We start from the raw sequence: 18,767 nt of genomic DNA, 5'->3' as shown, positions 1-18,767 counted from the left end.
CGCTTGTCAGGCAGGCACTGTGCCGCTGAGCTAAATCCCCAGCCCCCTAATGTGTGTCTTCGTCCTGACCCCCTCAAAGCGAGAGGCAGACAAGGGCCCAGAAGTCCTGACCACTCTCCTGGGAGCCGGGCCATTCTTGGTAAGCACTCTTCTGCCAAGGGGAAGGGCCCCGTCGCCCTGCAGTCTTGGCTGGCTGTGCAGGGGGCACAGGCACCGGGCCCAACAGCTGCTGGCAGACCTGGGAGCGCTAAGCAGGGCTCTAGGAGGGCACTCTGGGCTTTGCCCACCCTACCCAACTCCACCCTAAGGGAGCAACAGTCGCGGTGCAGCGCTCTGTGCCTGAAGCTACACTGGGGACACAATGAGGACAGAGACAGCCCTGCTCTGGAGTTCCTGGTCCAGTAGGGGACACGGGCAGGAACGACCCAGAGAGGCAGGTCTTTTTCGGACAGGGAACCCGAAAAAGCTCAGCATGCAGATCCCAAGGCTGAGCCCAGGCCCAGAAAGGAAGGCGGCTCCCAGGAGCATGGTATGGTCAGAGTGGGCAAAAGCCCTCGAGGACAGCAAGGGGGAGGAAGAAGAAGGCCACCAAGGCTAAGCAGGGAGCTGGCTAGCGTGCCTGATGCCCGTGGCACACCCTTGCTGAAGGGAACAGGGAAGCAGGTCACCGGTCACAAAGGTGGAAAGGCAGAGCACTTAGCAGAACCGCAGCTCCCACCCCACGATGGGAAGCGGACCCGGGACCTGCTTACTCCCCTGGATGGGGAGATGGCACAGTAGATGGCGGACACACACGCCAACGGCTACAGCCACTGTCCTGCTACATGGAGAGGCCAGTGTCCCGGCTTGTGACGCACAGCAAGGCAGGACGAAGAAGGGTCTTGGCCTGAACTGCATTTCGCCAGGCTGGCTCAGAGACACTAGCGGCTGGCTGGCAGGGCGCCCCTCTACAACCCCTCCTCCTCTCTTCCACTTCCTCTTCTGGACCCAGGGTGACATGAGGACAGGGGCCAGTACTAAGACCCAGCAGAGCACTGTACTTCCTCCTCCACCTGCCGCGCCACACAGGCTCCTGCTCGGGCCAGCTACAGCACACGTGGTGTGGCCCAGGGGAGAACAGGGGCACGGAACCCAACGCCGCCTGCCCTCATGGTGCTTGGGCCATCTTCTGGGAGCCCACTTAGGGGTGCAGGGAAAGGCTGAAGGGCCCCGGAGGGTAAGCTAGAGCCAGCTGTGCAAACGGGGTGCCGTCCTGGGACAGATGTGATGTGCCGCTCCTCCCATGGCCTGAAGCCAGTGGTGTAGAGCCAAGAGGGTCCGGAGTGGCCAGGCAGGGTGGCAAGGCCAGGGTACGGTGGCCTCCTAGCTGCTGCGGAGGCAGGATAGGAAGTGATGGGTGTAACAAGGTCTGCTTTTTGACACTGCTGTGGCCGCTGAGGTGGCTGGGGAAGGAGCAGACCAGCCTTCAGGGCAAGCAGGGCAGCGAAGTGGCAGTAAGAGCTGCCAGGTGGCAAGGAATGCAGGGCCGGCCATGTGCACGGACAAACAGCCCTGGGCGCAGCCTTCCTCTCCTCCACCCTTAACTTCCGAGGCCCCATCTCAGGTGACAGGCGCTCCCAGACACCCAGCCTGGGCCATTTCTTAGCAGACCCGCTCTGCCCAAGTCCTTAAGGCTCCCAGAGGGGCTCAGCTCCTCCCAGCAGCCAGACCACTGCGGAGTCAGGTCCAGTGGGGGGAGATGGGCTCAAACAAATAACAACAATGAGGCAGCGCCATGGGAACCCAAGAGAGCGCAGGACTCTGCCTAGGGACTGAGGCGAGGAGGCGACACAAGCCAGCCCAGAAGGAAGAGCAGGAGTGAGCCAAGGATGGCGGGGGCTGGCGAGGACACTGTGGGCTGGGTCGGGCGGCAGGCAGCTGGGTTTCAGTGTGGGAAGGGGCTCAGTCTGTGTGTCTAGAGCAGAACCTTCCTCCTGGGGCACCAGCTCCCCACTGCTGTCTGGGGTCCTGCCACCCTGTGAGCCTGTTTCCCCTCTGGCTACTGTGAAGAAAAGTACAAGCCAGTACAGCTGCTCTTGCCTGCAATCTCAGCAGTCTGCAGGCTGAGGCAGGAAGATCTCAAGTTCAAGGCCCACTTGGGCTACATAGAGGTCAAGGTCAGTATGAGATCAGTTATAAACCAAGATCATCTCTCCAAAAAAAAAAGAGAAACAAAAAGAAACGAACAAATACACAGAGAGCTTACACCCAGTAAACACCACATACAATGTAACTGTGACAACCCTATCACCAGAAGCATGACCCTTCTATACTTGGTCACTTCCCGGGGGTCTGCTTTCACCTCTGAGCACCCCCTCACTCCCTGCCCCTCCTCGTTCTGAGGACCAAGTGAGCTCAACGGGAAGGTGCCTGTGTTGGCAAACGGGGAGGCTACACCCACACGGGCAGCTCTGGCGACATGGCTGATGGCAGCTGCCGCAGCCTGAGACTGGTGAGGGTGGAGCACATGAGTTTGACCCCAGGGGGTGCTAAGTGCCAAGCTCACAAGAGGGCCGCCCACCAACCAGGAAGTCTGGAATCACCAGCCTGCTCATGGCCCAGGCTCCCGCAGGGAGGGGGCCGGTGCCAGCGAGTCACATGAGCCGAGTGCTGCAGCTGGCAGCAGGCGTGTCCGACACCCACCCCCACCGCCACCGCAACTCCACTCAGCTGCCTGGAGGCAGACGGAGGGGCGCGAGCCACGTCTGGGCGCCCACTGCACACCTCCTACCACAGAGCCATCCACCACCAACGCACCCACGCGAGCCTGTGCGGAGCCAGGCACTGAGAGGGTTCTGGGGACACAGGCAGGCGAAGCCCGGGATGAGCCCTGCCTTCTAGGAACCTCCTTCCTAGTGTGGGAAACGCAGCCAAGCACACGGACCTCTCCAAGCCCTCTGGCACCCAGCATCTGAACCCCCGTCCGCAGCCGGGGAACCCTGTCCACATCTCCCCACCACCCTAACGTGAGACAGCAGCTCCGGCCTACGGGCACCTGGCGGGCCAGGTCAGCAGGTGCAGCGCTGCTTCTCGAGGCTCTGTGCTGCCCCCAGAGTCAAAAGCTTGGTCCAAAAGGCTTCACAAATGGGGAAAGTGGCACAGAGAGGCTGAGGGATTTGCCCAAGGTCAGGCTGTGCAGTTTGCACACGGCTCCTAACCAGCAGCCATCCAGCCCGCATGCCTGTACCTCCCGGCAAGGGGAGAGGGGACGACACTTACGTCCTGAAAAGGGGGAGGAGGGCAGGCTGACAGGCAGTGACGTGACCTCAGTCAGCATTCTGTGCCCTTACTGTGTGCCTGTGACAGCTGGCTTGTTCTGGTACAGATTAATTTAATCCCCAGCCACATACGAAGAGAGACACTGAGGCAAAGAAGCTAAATGATACTCTCAAGACCAAAGCTAAGGGCTGGGGATGTAGCTCAGTGGCACAAGCGCCTGCCTGGTAAGCATAAGGTCCTGAGTTTGACTCCTGGTACCAAAAAAAAAAAAAAAAACACATATCAAGACCAAAGCTAATCTGAGCAGCTACTTTGAAATAACAATACACAATATATTAACAATTGTTAATCTCCTATTATTTTGTTTTCAAATTCTGTTTTGGTTTTTTGGGGGCGTTTTTGTTTTGTTTCGTTTTTCCGGTACCGGGAATTGAACTCACGACCTTGCACTTGCCAGGCAGACACTGTGCCACTGAGCTAAATCCCCAGCCCCTAAAAGTACATTCATTTTTATTTTGTGTTTTTGTTTTTTTTTTTCCAGTACCAGGAATTGAACTCATGACCTTGCACTTGCCAGACACGTGCTGTGCCGCTGAGCTAAATCCCCAGGCCCTCAAATTCTGTATTATTGGGTTTTTCTAAAAAAAAAAAAAAAAAAAAAAAAAAAGACCAAAGCTAGACCAATCCGTTTGAGCTCTGTGTTGCCCCTTGTCTTATTACAGATTTTTGGCAGGGGCCAGCCTTGGGGACTGAACTCAGTATTTTTGCACTGAGCTGTATCACTAGCCCTTTTCAAATTGGCCTTGAGGGTCTGACTAAGTCACCAAATGGCCCAGGATGAGTCCGAGCTTGCAATCTTCCTGCCTCAGCCTACCAGAGTGGTGGAATTACAGACATGTGCCACCACACTCAGCTTACAATTTTCAAGGTATAGGAACAAGGCCCTCTATGGAGTCTCTATTCTCTTGCTGGAAACCTTGGGTCAGGCCTGTTCTAGAACTTGAAATTTTCTAGATTTTATGAGTGACAGGTATCTATACACTGTTAGGCCCTAAGGGGCTTGGACAACCTGCAGTGCTGCAGAGGTGGTTACCTGAAGACAACCCACGAGGGGTACGAGCCTTGAGTTCACAGGCCACGCACACCCATACCCCACCCAAGGGGGCAGGATGCGCTGGGCAGGCCAAGCCTGTTCCTAGGGGTGAGGAGGGGAGGGGCTCAGAGATCCAGAAGGGCACAGATGTGGGGGTACCCCTACAGGTGTTACCAATACCATTGGCTATGATAAACCTGGGGGAGGGAAGAAGGTTCAGATAAACTCGATGATGAAATCAGTGAAGTCAAATGTCAGCTCTCAGCCAATTTGAGGCCCTGTGACGCCTACAGCCTATAGGCTCAAGCCCACAGCCACCTCCTTCTGTGCCACCTGGTCCCTTGGGTTGTGTTTCAAACATTTTTCAAGCCAGGTAGCAGGCAGCATATGCCCGTAAACCTGCACTGGAAGACGCTGAGGCAGGTGGGCTACAAGTTCAACCCCAGCCTGGATAATTTAGTGATTCAGTGAGACCCTGTCTTCAAAAAGTAAAAAGTAAAATGAAATAAAATACCAAAAGGGGCTGGGAATGCAGCTCAGTGCAAAAGCCCTGGGTCCAAGCATCAGTGGAAAAAAAAATGCACGCTGTCAGGGCCTGTCCTCTGTGCCCCCGCTTATCTGTCCCGTGATGTCCCTGCTCCCTCTGCATACTACACACTGTTCCTCACCTGGTGACTCCTGGGACTTCTTTATCAGACACCCCGCCCTGCCTCTGCCCGCACACACCCTGGCCTGATGGGAGCTGTTACTGGTTTCCCTCACCCCCCATGACCCGCACAGAGGCAGGGACTGGCTGTCTTCTACCCCCGCCCCTAGCACCCGGCACACTTGGGCTGGACAAACCAGCTGCTCTATTACCAGGTCACTGTCCAGCAAGGATATGTACCACTGTGTAGCTCTGGAAGAATCAGAACATGGCAGGGCCGACCATCAGAATAAGCGTCACACAAGCGGCTGCACACCCTCCTGGGACCCAGCGACCCCTCCGGAATGCCTACAGGCCTGGCCCTCAGCTCTGCCGGTGCCCCTGTCAACTCCATTTTAAAAAGGGTTACGCTGCAGAGGGAGAAACCACACAGCACACTGACCTGAGCGCGTGCTGCCCAAGCTCCCATGGCCAGCACAAGAACAGGCTCGAGGGCACACCACCCAGGTCTAACAATCACTTGTCACTGCTCATTGCACCCTTGCTGGGTGCTTTCTGGACCCAGGAAAGAGTCCCAGCCTGGCCTCTTACTGGCAGCTGTGTGACTTTAGGAAAGTTCCTTTACCTATCTATGCCACCATTTCCCACCTACAAATTGGGATGGACAGCATCTACCTGCCAGGGTAGCTATGAGATTTAAGTGGGACAGTACAACGAAGACACTTAGACCAGGGCTGGAGCATAGGGGCCAAAGCCTACTGTGACCAATAAGGTAGCCCAGAGAGCAGGCCACGAAGGTCACCAGGCCCCACGCTCTCCTGTGGCAGGCAGCCTCTCCTGCCTCAGCTCAGACCAGCCAACCCAGCCACCTGGGAACCTGGGTGGATGCGCTGAACAAGAGGCCCCAAGCACAGGGACAGGCACGCTAGCTGTCAGAAAGGCCTTGGGAACTTTTCTAACAAATTCGCAGCCCCTACACTCCCAGGATGACCGGGCAGCAGCCAGTGCAGGCAGGGCCTGTGGTACTGCGAGCCAGGGCCCGAGAGGGCTCCCAGAATGCTCTCACTCCCAGAAACACCCTCAATGGCTCTTCTAACAATCGCTTGTCACTGCTCATTGCACCCTTGCTGGGTGCTTTCTGGACCCAGGAAAGATGCACAGGCTACCTGCAGACTTGAGGACCAGCTCCTGCTCTATCACAAACTCAACTTGCCACCCCCAAGGTGTTTCCAAAATACCACCGTGGGGTACCTGATCCAAGAGAAAACCTCATTTCCTGATATGCATCCTGTGAGGCAGACAGGTCAGAGAGGTAACTTGCATGTGGCCTCTGTCCTGGCATTAAAGATGCCAGGTGAACACAAGCCAAGACCCAGAGGCACAAGAACCTGGGCATTCTGCCCGGGTGTACTGGCACTGGGAGCTGCTGGGCCAGGGAGCAGGCGCACACCCCAGCCCTGGCACCCGATCATGGCCCCACGGCCGAGGCCGGAGTGGCAAGGCCACGCTCTCCAGTCATCAGCTGCACAGAAGGCTGGGCCAATGCTTCCAGCCTGGAACCCTGGTACCCTGACTGCCTCACAGACTAGCAGTCAACATTGCTGATTTAGCTTTAGCTCAGAGAGGCTGGGCAACTTGCCCACGGTCATCCAGCTGGTAACAGAGACACAGTCAGGCCTGGAGCCGGAGGACTCTCCTGGGCGTTGGGGCACTGATCTTGAGGAGCGGGCCTGAGGGACATCAAGATGGGGGCACAGGGACAAGGACATGTGGACGCTGAGGCACAGAGGGGTTGCGGGTAGGGCAGAGCAATGTGGTGACTGGAGCCAACAGGGAGGCAGGCAATGGCTGAGGCACTGGGCTCCCCACTTAGTCCTCGGCGGCGTCCCCAGGAAAGCAAACGCTGTCAGCTGCGTGTTACGGACAGAAACGCCAAGGCCCAGAAAGAACTCGGCCCAAGTCACACCCCTACCGACTCCAGCAGCAGAAGGGAGGCTGGGCCAAGATGAAATCAGAGCCGCTCCCCTTGACCCCACTCCCTGCTCCCCAGCAATGCCGCCACTCATGCCAAGCCAGCCGATGCTTTTAACCCAGGGCCTCGGCACTGCTGACAGATGCGCTTCTACTTGTCAAACCAGTTTCGGGACTGAAGGTGCAGCGCAGGTTTCAATGAGAACAGACGGTATGGCCTTTCCACCCCCTTAGATCTGCACTTGGAAACACTGTGGCCACTGCCCCCAACCCCCAAACTCAGGTGGTCAGAGAACATCACGTCACAGGAGGGTAGGAAACCCAGTCACACCCCAGGACTGCTGATCAGGGAGCGGGAGTGGTTCATGGGCAATTCGGGAGGGCGGGGGACAAGTCTCGGGGCATCATGTGCCCTGATCACAAGTTCCTCTCACACGCTGGTCCTGCAAACCTCACACAGCGCAGCTGCAAGCAGGAGGCCCACAGAGCCTTGGGTTATTCCTGTAGCGTGGTCTGGAATGGCTCCCAGCATGATGCCGGCCATGGTCCTCAAGAGCTGGGGCTGCAGCTTCTGCCTCTTGTGGTGGGGTACAGCTGGCCAGCGCCCCTCCCCTGGCACCCACGTGCTAGCCTGGCAGCCCTGAAGCAGCCTCTTCCACTCACGACTTCCACCCGCCTCCTCACTGAGCTTCACTTCCCTCCCCACACACCTGGCTCTGGGTCTCCACCCCCACGGCCACCCCTCCACTCAGCCCAGGTGATCTGCAGGGCAGAGATGCCAGCCCTGTTTTACACAGGGCAACAAACAATGCCCAGCAAGAAGCCACAGGGCTTAAGTGGTCAGGGCTTACCCAGGGGCCTCCCTTCCCAGGCAGCTCAGCCCCCCTGCTAGATGGCTCCTGGAGGCAGAGAGCAGAGAGGGACAGGGGACGGACTCAGATCACCTCTCATTCCCACAGAGAGGGCATCAAGGAGAGCAGATAGCAGAATGTGAGGTGGCCACTGTGAGGACAGCAGGCAGGTCCCCAGTGCTGGAATGCTGGCATATGGGGGGCTGGTCTGGGACCCTCCTGCACCTCCCAACCTAGGCAGCTGCTTCATCTCCACCTCCATTAAGAGGCACAAGAGCTTCTAGATAACCAAGTCTCCCTCAGTTCACCTGCACCAGCTCCTTTGTCACCCCTCAGCCTGGGCTAAGGTCATGCCACTCAGCAGGGCCCAGGCAGACTCCTTCATCAGCCCTTCTGCTAGGCCCACAGCCCCAATTCACCCTATGTGCTCCCGGGGTCACAGACCAACCTACTTCCCACCCCTGTTCCAGATGCACCGCTCCCTGCAGCCCGAGCCTCCCCCAAGCCTCCACACCTCTCAGATGGGCCACGACTAACCTTCTACACTTTGGTTCCTTTTGTACCGTGGTGAGTCCTCGGCCGCCCACAGTCCCAAGGCTGGTCAACAACCCCACCATCCTCCCTTCGCAAAGGCTGTCACCTGCTCCTTAGTGTTGACAGGCCCTCGTATTTTTCTGCCCTGTAAATCCCACTGTCTAAAATCATGGATTGCAAAACACCCCCACCCCAGGCCAAAGATCGCCCAACCTCCTCAGTGCCAGGCCAACTCCTCAAGCCCCCACTGGGACAGACCCTAGGGAGGACACCTCCCTTCCCTCAAACCCTCTCCCTGCCTCTCTGAGACCACCCATGAGAAACAGCAGCCAAACACCGATCTGCTCGAAGACACCTGCTCCTTATGTGGCAAGACACAAGGGCTATTTTAATTCTCACAACTAAGAAATAAGCACCTCCGTTTGCTCAAAAAGAGCACAGGGCGTGCAGAGATGAACACAAGGTCCAGTCTCTTCTGGGAAACTGCAGACCAGAAATTTTACCCACAATCATGGCAAACTCTCCAACTGTGCTCACCACTGACCCTCCAGCCCCCAAACCGGCCACCACCACCATCCCTCTCTGCTGGCCCCTAAAACAACCAACCTAGCTTAGAAACGACTGCAGCTGCATGAAAGCTCACCCGGGCCAGCCTTTTTTCATACACGATTTTACTTACTCTTCTTATAGACCTGTGCTATGGGTACTGCCACCCACTTTACAGATGGCAAAACTGAGCCTTGAGGCACTTAAGATAACCATCCTAATGTTGCAAAGTAGGTACGTACAGGGTCAGGACTGGACCCGTAGCCTCTGCCCTTAACCACCTGGCTGCACCTCTACCTCTCTGGGCCTTTCTCCTTCCCACACTTCACCCCTCGGAGTGGATACCAGACTACAGCCAGAGCCCATGCTGGCTCTTCTGTTCTGGTTCCTGATGCCTGCCAACCCCAAACTGACCACCTAGCCCTGAGGTCTGAAGTCCAAGTCTCAATGCTAGGAGTCTTAAATTAATCTCTCTGACAATAACAAGCCAAATTGGCATTTATGGTGGGCTCCCTGTGTGTTCTGTTTCCAGCAACCACATTTTCCACCCTCACATCAAAGCGAGCAATTCCTCCAAGGCCCACCGACTGGCAACAGTACCTCCCTTTCGCTGGGCCCAGCAGATCAACTTCCGTAGGACCATGGCCAGCTGGTGCCCTCTCTTCACAGGCTCTGCTCCAGCCGAACTGGCAGGCTCTCCCACACGGAAGAGGGCTCAGCTGTGCTGTCCCTTTCCCCAGCACCCTTCCACGCTCCTGGCTCTGTGGCCCCACACACCCCTCCAGTCTCCCTTTCACCTCCAACACTGGCCAGATCCTCTCCAGGGGGCCTAGAATCCATGCACCACAAGCCCCTCTCCCGACCCAGGACCCCCGACTTCTTGCTCTCGTTTTCTACTGACCAGAAACTCTGAATCCTGACTTACATACATTCCCTGACTTGTTCCCAGGGAAAAAAAAGGGGATCCTTCTCTAGCCAGGCCCCAAAGTTCCTCTGCTTCTGAATCATGGAAAATCCTCTGCTTCCCTTTTGAGGGGAAGAGGAGAGGGCATGCAATGAACTTTCTTTTCATTCCAACACCTAACACAGCCCGGGATTCGCTCCCCCGACAGCAAAATGACCACAGTCTCCGCTCCTTTTCTGGGACTCGGACTCCCTTTTCTAACGCCAGGATTTACCAATTCCTCTGCAGCCACAGTCCAGGTGTACACCTCTTCCTCCTTTCAGCCAACAAAGTGATCTGCATGACCACCCCTTGTTCCGAAGCTTGTAGACCACGACTTTACCTCGTGACGTTTCCACGGGCCTATGAAACCCGTCCAGCGATCCTTTCTGGGCCAGTGTTGACCCATTCTTGCCCTTCAACTGCCAGCTCTTTCCTTCTTTGGGGGAACTATGAACTCGAAGGCCTGCCACCCTCCCAGCCTCGCAGGATTCGCTCAGGATTCGCCTCAGCACTCCAACTTTAACTGCCCATGGTTCTAAATCGTAAAAGCAGCATCCTCAGCGTGCCGGCGGGGGTACAGAAAACCCATACTTTCCACCTTCGCAACCCAACGGCCACCCCCTCTCTAAAAGCCTCCAACCCTAAACGGACCATTGCGTCCCTAAAGCAACACTGTGTGTAATACATTGAAAGCCACCCGCGTCCCGGGCCCGCCTTGACCCCTCTGGACTCCCCGGTCCCCCTCGAGCCGCCCCCGCGCCCCCACAGTAGCTACCGTGTCTCCAGGGATCTTTGGGCTCCACAGCTCCGGACACGATGTCCTCGTCCGAGGGGAACGTGACGCGCTTGGCTGCAGCCTTGAGGCGCCCGTCAGCCGGGGGCGATGCGGGGCTGGGAGACCCGGGCTCGGCGGGGGCCTCCTCGGCGTCGGTTTCGGCTTCGGCTTCGGCTTCGGCTTCGGCGTCGGCGCCCGGCTCGGGCGGCGCCTCCTGCGGCTGGATCTCCATCGCCGCCGCCGCCTCCTCAAGGGGGCCCCGGGGACATGCCCCGGGCCCCGGACTCGTCTCTCCCGGCCCGCCCGCCGTCCCGGGGCATGGGCTCCGCTGCTGCTTCAGGCGCCGCCTCCGTCCCCTCTCCTTGTCGTCGTTGTCGTCGTCGCCGGGAGCCCAAGCGCGCCTCCGCTGAGCCCCGCGCGTGCCTGCTCTTTCCTCTTCGCACTTTCGCTAAAGGCCGAGGAGTCCGCGGCGTATTAAGAAAGGCGTAAAATGTAAGTAAGCTATTTTCAGGAAGACTTACCCAGCGTGAAACATGAAGAACGAAACAAAGAACAGAAGGAGGCACGGGAAAAAGAAACGTGAGCAACGAATCTGCAGAGCCGGAACTGCAGAATATAAGGGGCGGGACGAGGTAGACGCCGTCTCCCAGAGCAGCGCGCACGCGCGAACCTGACCCGTCCCCCTCCCCTCGCCCCGCCCCCAGCCCTTTTCCCGCCCCGCCTCCGCCTCGATAACTATGTTCAGCCTGCCGCACATTCGTCACGGATCCAAGTCCTAGGAAGGGAACGGAGTTGAATACAGTAAAAACATGTGTTGGGCTAGGCCACCTGGCGACGAGAGATTAAACGGATAGAGTCGTTGAAGGCAAGAGGATAGGTGCTCCGCTGAATATGTGATTACTTAGAGGTGTTGTGTGCTGACCGAGGGCGCCTGTCTGAACTCTGAATCCGCTGCCGTTTTGCTAACTCTAGCCTTCAGTTTACAGACTGCAGTTTCATCAGTAGTTCTGTGTATCTTGGCAGCGCTGCATAAACTGTAAATTATAATATTAAAATAAATATGGGTCCGTGAGGTGTATCCTATACCTGATCCAAAAATTGGGAAATTCCAAAGAAGAGAGATGAATCTGCCGATCCAAACACCTGACAATGAAGGTAGATAACCAAACCAGGCACGAACCAGCGCGACCGCAAGCCACGCCCCCAGGGCGCAATTCAGTCGCTCAGGATTCGCCTCAGCACTTTCGCTATGCTTTTCCAGCCCACAGAGCACTCATCGCGCTGTTGAATCCTTAAAAGGGGCTCTGGGCGGAGCAAGCCACATCGTTGCCAAGGCAATTAGGGAGGGAGGCCGGAGGCTTGCCAAAAGGAGCGTAATGAATGCACAGGTGGGGCATCTGAGATTCGCTGATTGCCCCATTCAGCATCACCTGCAACCGCGTTTTCGCGACACAACGTCAATTCTTATTAGAAGGCTTCACTTAAATTTTGAATTTGGGACAAGAAGCCAGGTGTGGTGGTGCCTGGAGCTTAAGGCAAGAGGATCGCCGTGAGTTCGAGGCGGGCCTGAACTACAGAGCGAGACTCTGACTCCAAAAAGGTGACAAGAACTATTTTTTTATATCATCTGTGGATGATACTAGTGGCAGGAGGTTAAAGGAAGCATATATGGACTGCAAACCCAGAAGGGAATGCAGATAGGGCGAAGCCTCACACTAACGAGTACTCCTCAGCTTTTTCTCCTTCACCCTGCACCATTCTCTCCACATGTGAGGATGCGAATCAGCTGCCTGCTGAGTGTGGGCCACTCCTCCCGACATCGGGACAGCAGAAGGCACACCTGTGCGCGACCATGTGCCCCAGTATGAGCCACACTCCTCCCCTTGGAAAGCTCCACCCCTGGTTGAGTTGAAAGGGCCCCAGCCGCTGTGGGAGAACAGTAGGGCACAATTCCTGCACATTTTAACAGGTTCCTCCTCTGCCCAGTCCCACCAGATCCAGATGCTGGATAACCACCCTTCCACCTCCCAAAGAAGACCCAGTCGCCTAGCCAGGCCAGACATTCAGAAAGAAAATCGAGAGTTGTGTTGCCCTGGGATGATCGGTTCTTTAGCAGGAGGGGAGCAATGGGGGAATTTTACAACCTCTTGAATACAGTTCCCTGCTCTACAGTTTGCCCTCCTTCATCCCTGCTCTCCGCCCTGTCTTCAAGAGCTGGCACCAGACCCATATTTGGGAGAGTTCAGAGCTCTTTGAGGTAGAACAGTCCTTTCAGTGGCATCAGAATTCCTGGGGGTGAAGTGTTACTGAACAGACCCTGGAGGTGCTCAGGCCCCAGAGTTCTTGGTCAGGGTCACTGGGATGGAAGCCTGGGATAGCGCAGCTAAGCCCACAGCAGAAGGAGGAACACAGTAACGTCTTCATGGCTTGAAGGTGTACGAAATAATGTCACTGCAGCGAAGCAGAGCTTCCGCCTGCACACCTATGGGAGTCTGCAGCTGTGACACGTAGAAGTTGGCCACATCAAGGTCGGTGGCTCCGAAGTGGGCAGTCACGTGCACACCCTCGTGCAATGTGAAGCTCACCTGGCGACCCACCATGGCCAGCACGCTGCGCAGGTAGCGCTCTCGAAGGGTGGCTCGGGCACGCTGTTCCTGGGATTCCCGAGATTCTTGACCTACAGGACCCTCTTGGCTTCCAGGAGCTTCTGGCTTCAGGTGGGCCCTGCGTCCATCAGGGGCAAAGCCACGGCTCAAGCCATCAGGGCCGCGGGGGAGCCGGAGCACGGGCACTGGAACTGGAAGGGCCAGAGGAGTCTGCATTGTGCCCGCTATTCAGGGAGAAAGGACAGGGGAGCCATTAGGTGGGGCTGTGGAGCTCCAGCAGGGAGCTTTCCAGCGCCTCACGTAACCTGTCTGAGTCTCCTCCTAAAATCTGCCTCACCCCTCCCCAAGCTCCTCCCCCCCAGGAACGGGCACCACCACGACTGTTTGGGCAGTGGTTTGGACCAGAATCAAAGTGTCACACACACAAGCTCTATGGAGGCAGGGACTTTTGCCTGTTTTTAGCATGATTGTATTCCAGTTCTGGGCAATAAGTATTTGCCAAAAAATAAACTCACCCCCACCCACCCACACACAGACTATCTAATCCATCAGATCTCATATTCCAAGAAGATTCCCACTCACATGGAGCCAGCTGGAAAAGGTGTCTCCTGGCCAAATCTAGAATGACTCGAATGTTAAAATAATGAAAACTACATAGGCTGGGCATGGTTGTGCACGCCTGTAATCCCATCACTCAGGAGGCTGAGGCAGAAGGACTGTTGCAAGTTCAAGACCAGCCTGGGCTACAAAGTGAGCTCAAGGGAAGCCTGAACTGCATAGGGAGACCCTATCTCAAAAAAAAAAAAAAAGCCAAAAACAAAAAAGAAAGAAAGAAAACTATAAGCTGGGCCTAGTGACCGCACCTATAATCCCAGAATTTGGGGATAAGGCAGGAAGATTGTGAGTTTGAGGCCAGCCTGAGCTACACAGCAAGACCCAGTCTCAATGTTACAAAGTTTAAAATAGGGTTGGGGATGCAGCTCAGTGGTGAATTGCTCACTTACCATGTTAGAGGCCCTGGGTTTGATCCCCAGCACCGCAAAATAAATACATAATGAAACCTGAGTATGGGGAAGCACGCAGGCAATTCCAGCATTTGGGAAACCGAGGCTGGAGGATCACTGTGAGTCAAGGCCAGCCAGCCTGGGCTACATGGAAAGACCCTGTCTCAAAACAAAACAGCCAGGTGTGCTGGTGTACCCCTGTAATCCTAGCACTCGGGAGGCTGAGGCAAGAGGGTCGCTATGAGCTCAAGGCCAGCCTAGGCTATGTAGTGAGACTCTGTCTCAAAAAACAAAACAAAACACAACACAACAGATTACCAAACTCAAACTGAAGGACATTCAACCAATGACAAAAACTAGGCTGGCCTCCTAAAAGACACCAAAACACCACAGAAGACAAAGGAGGGCTTAGAAACAAATAGATTATAGCCGTCCACACCCTAACACTTCTCGCCCCTCCACGGCCACCACCCTGGGCAACCTGTCACTTCCTGCAGGCACTCAAGGAGGCTCAGCATTGGGCCCCCGGGTTTCACCTTCACTGCTGGGTCTGTGCCCTCGCCCGGGCCCCAGGCACCCTGTTGTCTTCCAGGTCAGCTCGCAGCCCTCCTCTCTCAAAGCCAAAGTCAGGGCGTGAGCTCAAGGCCAGCCTGAACTGCACAGTGAGACCCTGTCTCAAAAAGACAAAAAAATATATATATAGTAAATAAACCAGCAACATAGTTCTTTTGGGGCTGGGGATATAGCTCAGTGGCATATAAGCGCCTGCCTGACAAGTGCAAGGTCGTGAGTTCGATCCCCGGTACCGCAAAAAAAAAAAAAAAAAAAAAAAAAAAACCATAGTTCTTTCATTCATCAGTGTCAATTGTGTATCTGTTTCTGTGGGGGTTTTTGTTCCTGTGTTTTTCTTTTCTTTTTGTTGTTCAGTACTGAGAATTAGCTGTACTGAGAATTGGTGGTGTACGCCTATAATCCCAGCACTCAGGAGGCTGAGGCAGGAGGATGCAAGTTCGAGACCAGCCTGGGCTACATAGTGAGCTCAAGGCCAGCCTGAACTGCAGAGTGAGACCCTGTCTCAAAAACAAACAAAACAAAACAAAGTACTGAGACTTGAACCCAGAGCACCATATATAGTAGGCAAGCCTTCTACCACTGAGCTGCATCTCCAGATTTTTAATATTTTTTTAATTTTTTAATATTTATTTAATTTTTGCAGTATTGGGAATTGAACCCAGGGCTTTCCCATTAAACTACATCCCCAGACCATTTTTATATTTTCTATTTTGAGACAGGGTTTTGCTAAGTGGCTCAGTTGGCCAGACTGGGCTCAAACACAATCCTCTGGCCTCAGCCTTTCAGAGTGCTGGGGTTACAGGCCTGCATTACCATATCCAGCTCTTTTTATTATTTTGAAGATAGGGTCTTCATAAAATCCCTAGGCTGGCCTGGAGCTTGGGATTCTCCTGCCTCAGCCTCCCGTGCAACTGGGATTATAGTCATATGCCACTTGGCTGTGTTATTCTTTTACACACCCAGCGGTACTGTAGATGTGTTAATGTATCACCACAAAAGAGTGGGTACACCATGCTGCCATGTCACAGGGGCCACAATGTTATTAGTCATTTTTCAGCTCCATTATAATCTTATGGGACCACCATTCCTTCACTGACGGAAAAATCGTTATGTGGCAGGTGGCATATGCTGCCTCTTCATCTTTTGAGAGAGACATGCACCATTACTTTGCAACTCCATCCCACCCCAGTTAATGGAAGGGGGAGCTGGTAAATATCTGTTGAAGGCCTATAAAGATTCACCAGTCCCACTGGGCATGGTGGCACATGTCTGTAAATCCAGCTAGCTACTCAGGAGGCTGAGGCAGAAGGGTAGCAAGTTTGAGGCCTGCGTGGGCAACTTAGCGAGACCCTGTCACAAAATTTTAAAAGGCTGAGGATGGGGCTGGGGATTTAGCTCAGTGGCACAGCGCCTGCCTGGCAAGCGCAAGGTTGTGAGTTCGATTCCCGGTACAGGGGAAAAAAAAAAAAAAAAGGCTGAGGATGTAGCTCAGTAGTAGAATATTGCTAGGTTGGAGCCTGAGGTTTTTTTGTTTTTTTTTGGTTTTTTTTTGATGCTCAGTATTGCAAGAAATTAAAAATGCACCCATCCAAGAACAGTTACTCAGCTTCATGGAAGTGGTGCCTGATTCTAGAATCTCAAAGTCCATCAATATAAAAAGCCAGGCATAGCAGCGCTCTCCTATAATCCCAGCACTCAGGAAGCTAAGGCAGGAAGATCACTGCAAGGGTTTTTTTTGTTTTGTTTTGTCTTGCTATGACAGGGTCTTGCTATGTAGTTCAGGCTGGTCTTGAGTGCACTTTGTAGCCCAGGCTGGTCTCAAACTCTCAATGATCCTCCTGCCTCAGCCTCCTAAGTGCTGGGATTACAGGAATGTGCCCCCATGCCTGGCGATCGCTGCCAAGTTTGAGGCCAGCCTGGGCTATATAGTGAAACCCTATCTCAAAAAGACAAAAAATAAATACATAAATAAAATTTTAAAGAAAGATAAAAACAAAAACTCTTCCACTTTACCCAGTATGATTGACACATCTACACACCCGCTATTCAGGGTATGGACAGGCTGGGGCGGTCTTGGGAAACACATCTAGGGTTGAGATAGCCTGGTCCTGCACTCCCAGACTCACAGTCCACTAAGGCACAGATTCTTCCCAAGACAAGTAGAGTGGAGTGGGCAGGGCAGGGCAAAAGGAGCCCTGAGCAGAGGGGATGTGGTTTGCCCAGCTGGTGGTTTCCACAAAAGGGACTCAGAAAGAACCCCTAAGATAAAATCACCTGTGAGCACTGGTTGGGATAAAATAAGGAATCAGCCAGGAGAGCTTCAGGGAGAATGAGCCAGTCAGGGCAATAGCCAACTGCACCGACCCAGCAAAAGCAGGGAGGCACAGCTCGGAGGTTTATTCTGAGGAGCGGGGGCAGGGACAGATTGTGCTGAGAACCCGGCCCTCTGCAGAGTGAGACAGGAGCCACAGGAAGGTTCCGAGCAGAGGAACCAATCCCCAGGTAGAGGATGATGGTGCTTAGGGGCGGGGAGTGAGGGCAAGAAATGGGGTCTGATCCTGGTGTTTTGAAGGTTGAAAGCCCTCACTGATGAATGCATCTGTAGGCTGAGGAAAAAGGAGTCACAAAGACTGCAAGGATTTTTCCCACATGGAAGAGGCCAGGATAAATGGGATTCAGGGCTGGTTAAATTATTTTATTTGTCCACTGTTACTCCAATTTAGTTAAAGGCTAAAGCCCCCAGGACCTTCCTCCAACCCAGGTTGATACTTGAGTGTTTTCAGAGAAGCACCCTAGTGTCCAGGCTTAGTAACCAATGAAGGATTGATGGGAGTTAAGTATCTGACCAAAAATGATGTTAAATCTCTGGTTTAAACAAAATTAAACTGGGCCTGGTAGTGCACGCATGTAATACCAGCACTCTCAGAGGTTGGGGCAGGAGATTGCAAGTTCAAGCCCCTGGACAATTTAGTATTTGGTGAGAGCCTCTTAACATAAAAATGTTTTTAAACCGGGTGTGGTGTCGTATGCCTCTAATCCCAGCACCTGGGAGGCTGAGGCAGGAGGATTGCCTGAGTTTGAGGCCAGCCTGGGCTACAGAGTGAGTTCAAGGCCAGCCTGACCTACACAGCAAGGCCCTGCTTCAAAAAATGTTTTTTAAAGGACTGGGGAAAGGCTGCAGCACATTTAATTTAATTTCTGCAGCACATACACAAAAAAAGGGCTAGGGATGTAGCTCAATATGAAAATCTAGGGTTCAACCCCCCCAATACCACCAGAAATAAAAAAAGGGCCAATAGAGTGCCTTTTTTCTCTACTAAGAAAAAACAAGAGATATGGTCACATGCAAGTAATCCCCACTTTCTACTGAGGACCTGAAGCTGGGAAATGTCAAATCATTTACTGGGTACAGGCTGGTGGTGGCAGGCAAAGGGCACCAACTCTGGCTTGCCTGACAAAGGAGCAGCGGCCCTCACCACCTAACCAATGCAGACTTCTTCCACCTGCCCTGGAGGAGCCTTTCAAGGTTCTGGAGCCAAAGTGTGACCTGATAAGAAACTGGTTTGAGAATGGTCAACAGGGTGTGTCAGAGAAGGCAAGGAAAGGCTGAAATTATCCATTCTTCCTGACCTCCAGAGGCTTTAATCCCTTCAGGCTCAAAATCAGAAATTTCCTGCCTGAGGGTTTCAGGAAAAATGCCCAGATTTATCCATTAGACAAAAGCCCAGCACTCAGGTGGAAGGCGGAGGCAGAGAATTAGTTCACGGTCTCTCTACTTAAGGCCTCAGTGCTCACTTTCAAAAGCTAAAACCGGGGGCTGGGGATTTAAGCTCAGCGGCCCAGCGCCTGCCTGGCAAGCAGAAAGTCGTGAGTTGGATTCCCGGTTCCGGAAAAAAACCAAAACAAAACAAAAGATAAGACAGTGGCCGGTGTGGCGGAAACGCCTATAATCTCAGCTCTCGGG

The 18,767-nt window shown here is 54.2% G+C and overlaps 1 protein-coding gene across 2 annotated transcripts in view; it reads right to left on the bottom strand.

Moving 5' to 3' along the window:
• LOC102005087 (protein phosphatase 1 regulatory subunit 37) overlaps nucleotides 1-18,767 on the bottom strand; it is a 48,078-nt gene that overhangs the window by 28,385 nt on the left and 926 nt on the right. Inside the window, exons 2-4 of one of the 2 annotated variants that reach the window (XM_013508759.1) lie at nucleotides 14,767-14,900; nucleotides 13,206-13,450; nucleotides 10,621-11,068 (exon numbers count right to left, since the gene is read on the bottom strand). In XM_013508759.1, the coding sequence (XP_013364213.1) occupies nucleotides 10,621-11,068; nucleotides 13,206-13,442 (685 nt within the window). In that variant the 5' untranslated portion in view covers nucleotides 13,443-13,450; nucleotides 14,767-14,900. The remainder of the gene's footprint in view (nucleotides 1-10,620; nucleotides 11,069-13,205; nucleotides 13,451-14,766; nucleotides 14,901-18,767) is intronic. The other variant, XM_005412493.2, reaches the window with a different exon arrangement.

This window comes from Chinchilla lanigera, unplaced genomic scaffold, assembly GCF_000276665.1.
Source record: "Chinchilla lanigera isolate Chin_1 unplaced genomic scaffold, ChiLan1.0 scaffold00154, whole genome shotgun sequence".
NCBI classification, from domain to species: domain Eukaryota; kingdom Metazoa; phylum Chordata; class Mammalia; order Rodentia; family Chinchillidae; genus Chinchilla; species Chinchilla lanigera.
Note: the sequence above shows the minus strand (reverse complement) of the source record. Positions and strands in the feature narration are given on the sequence as shown.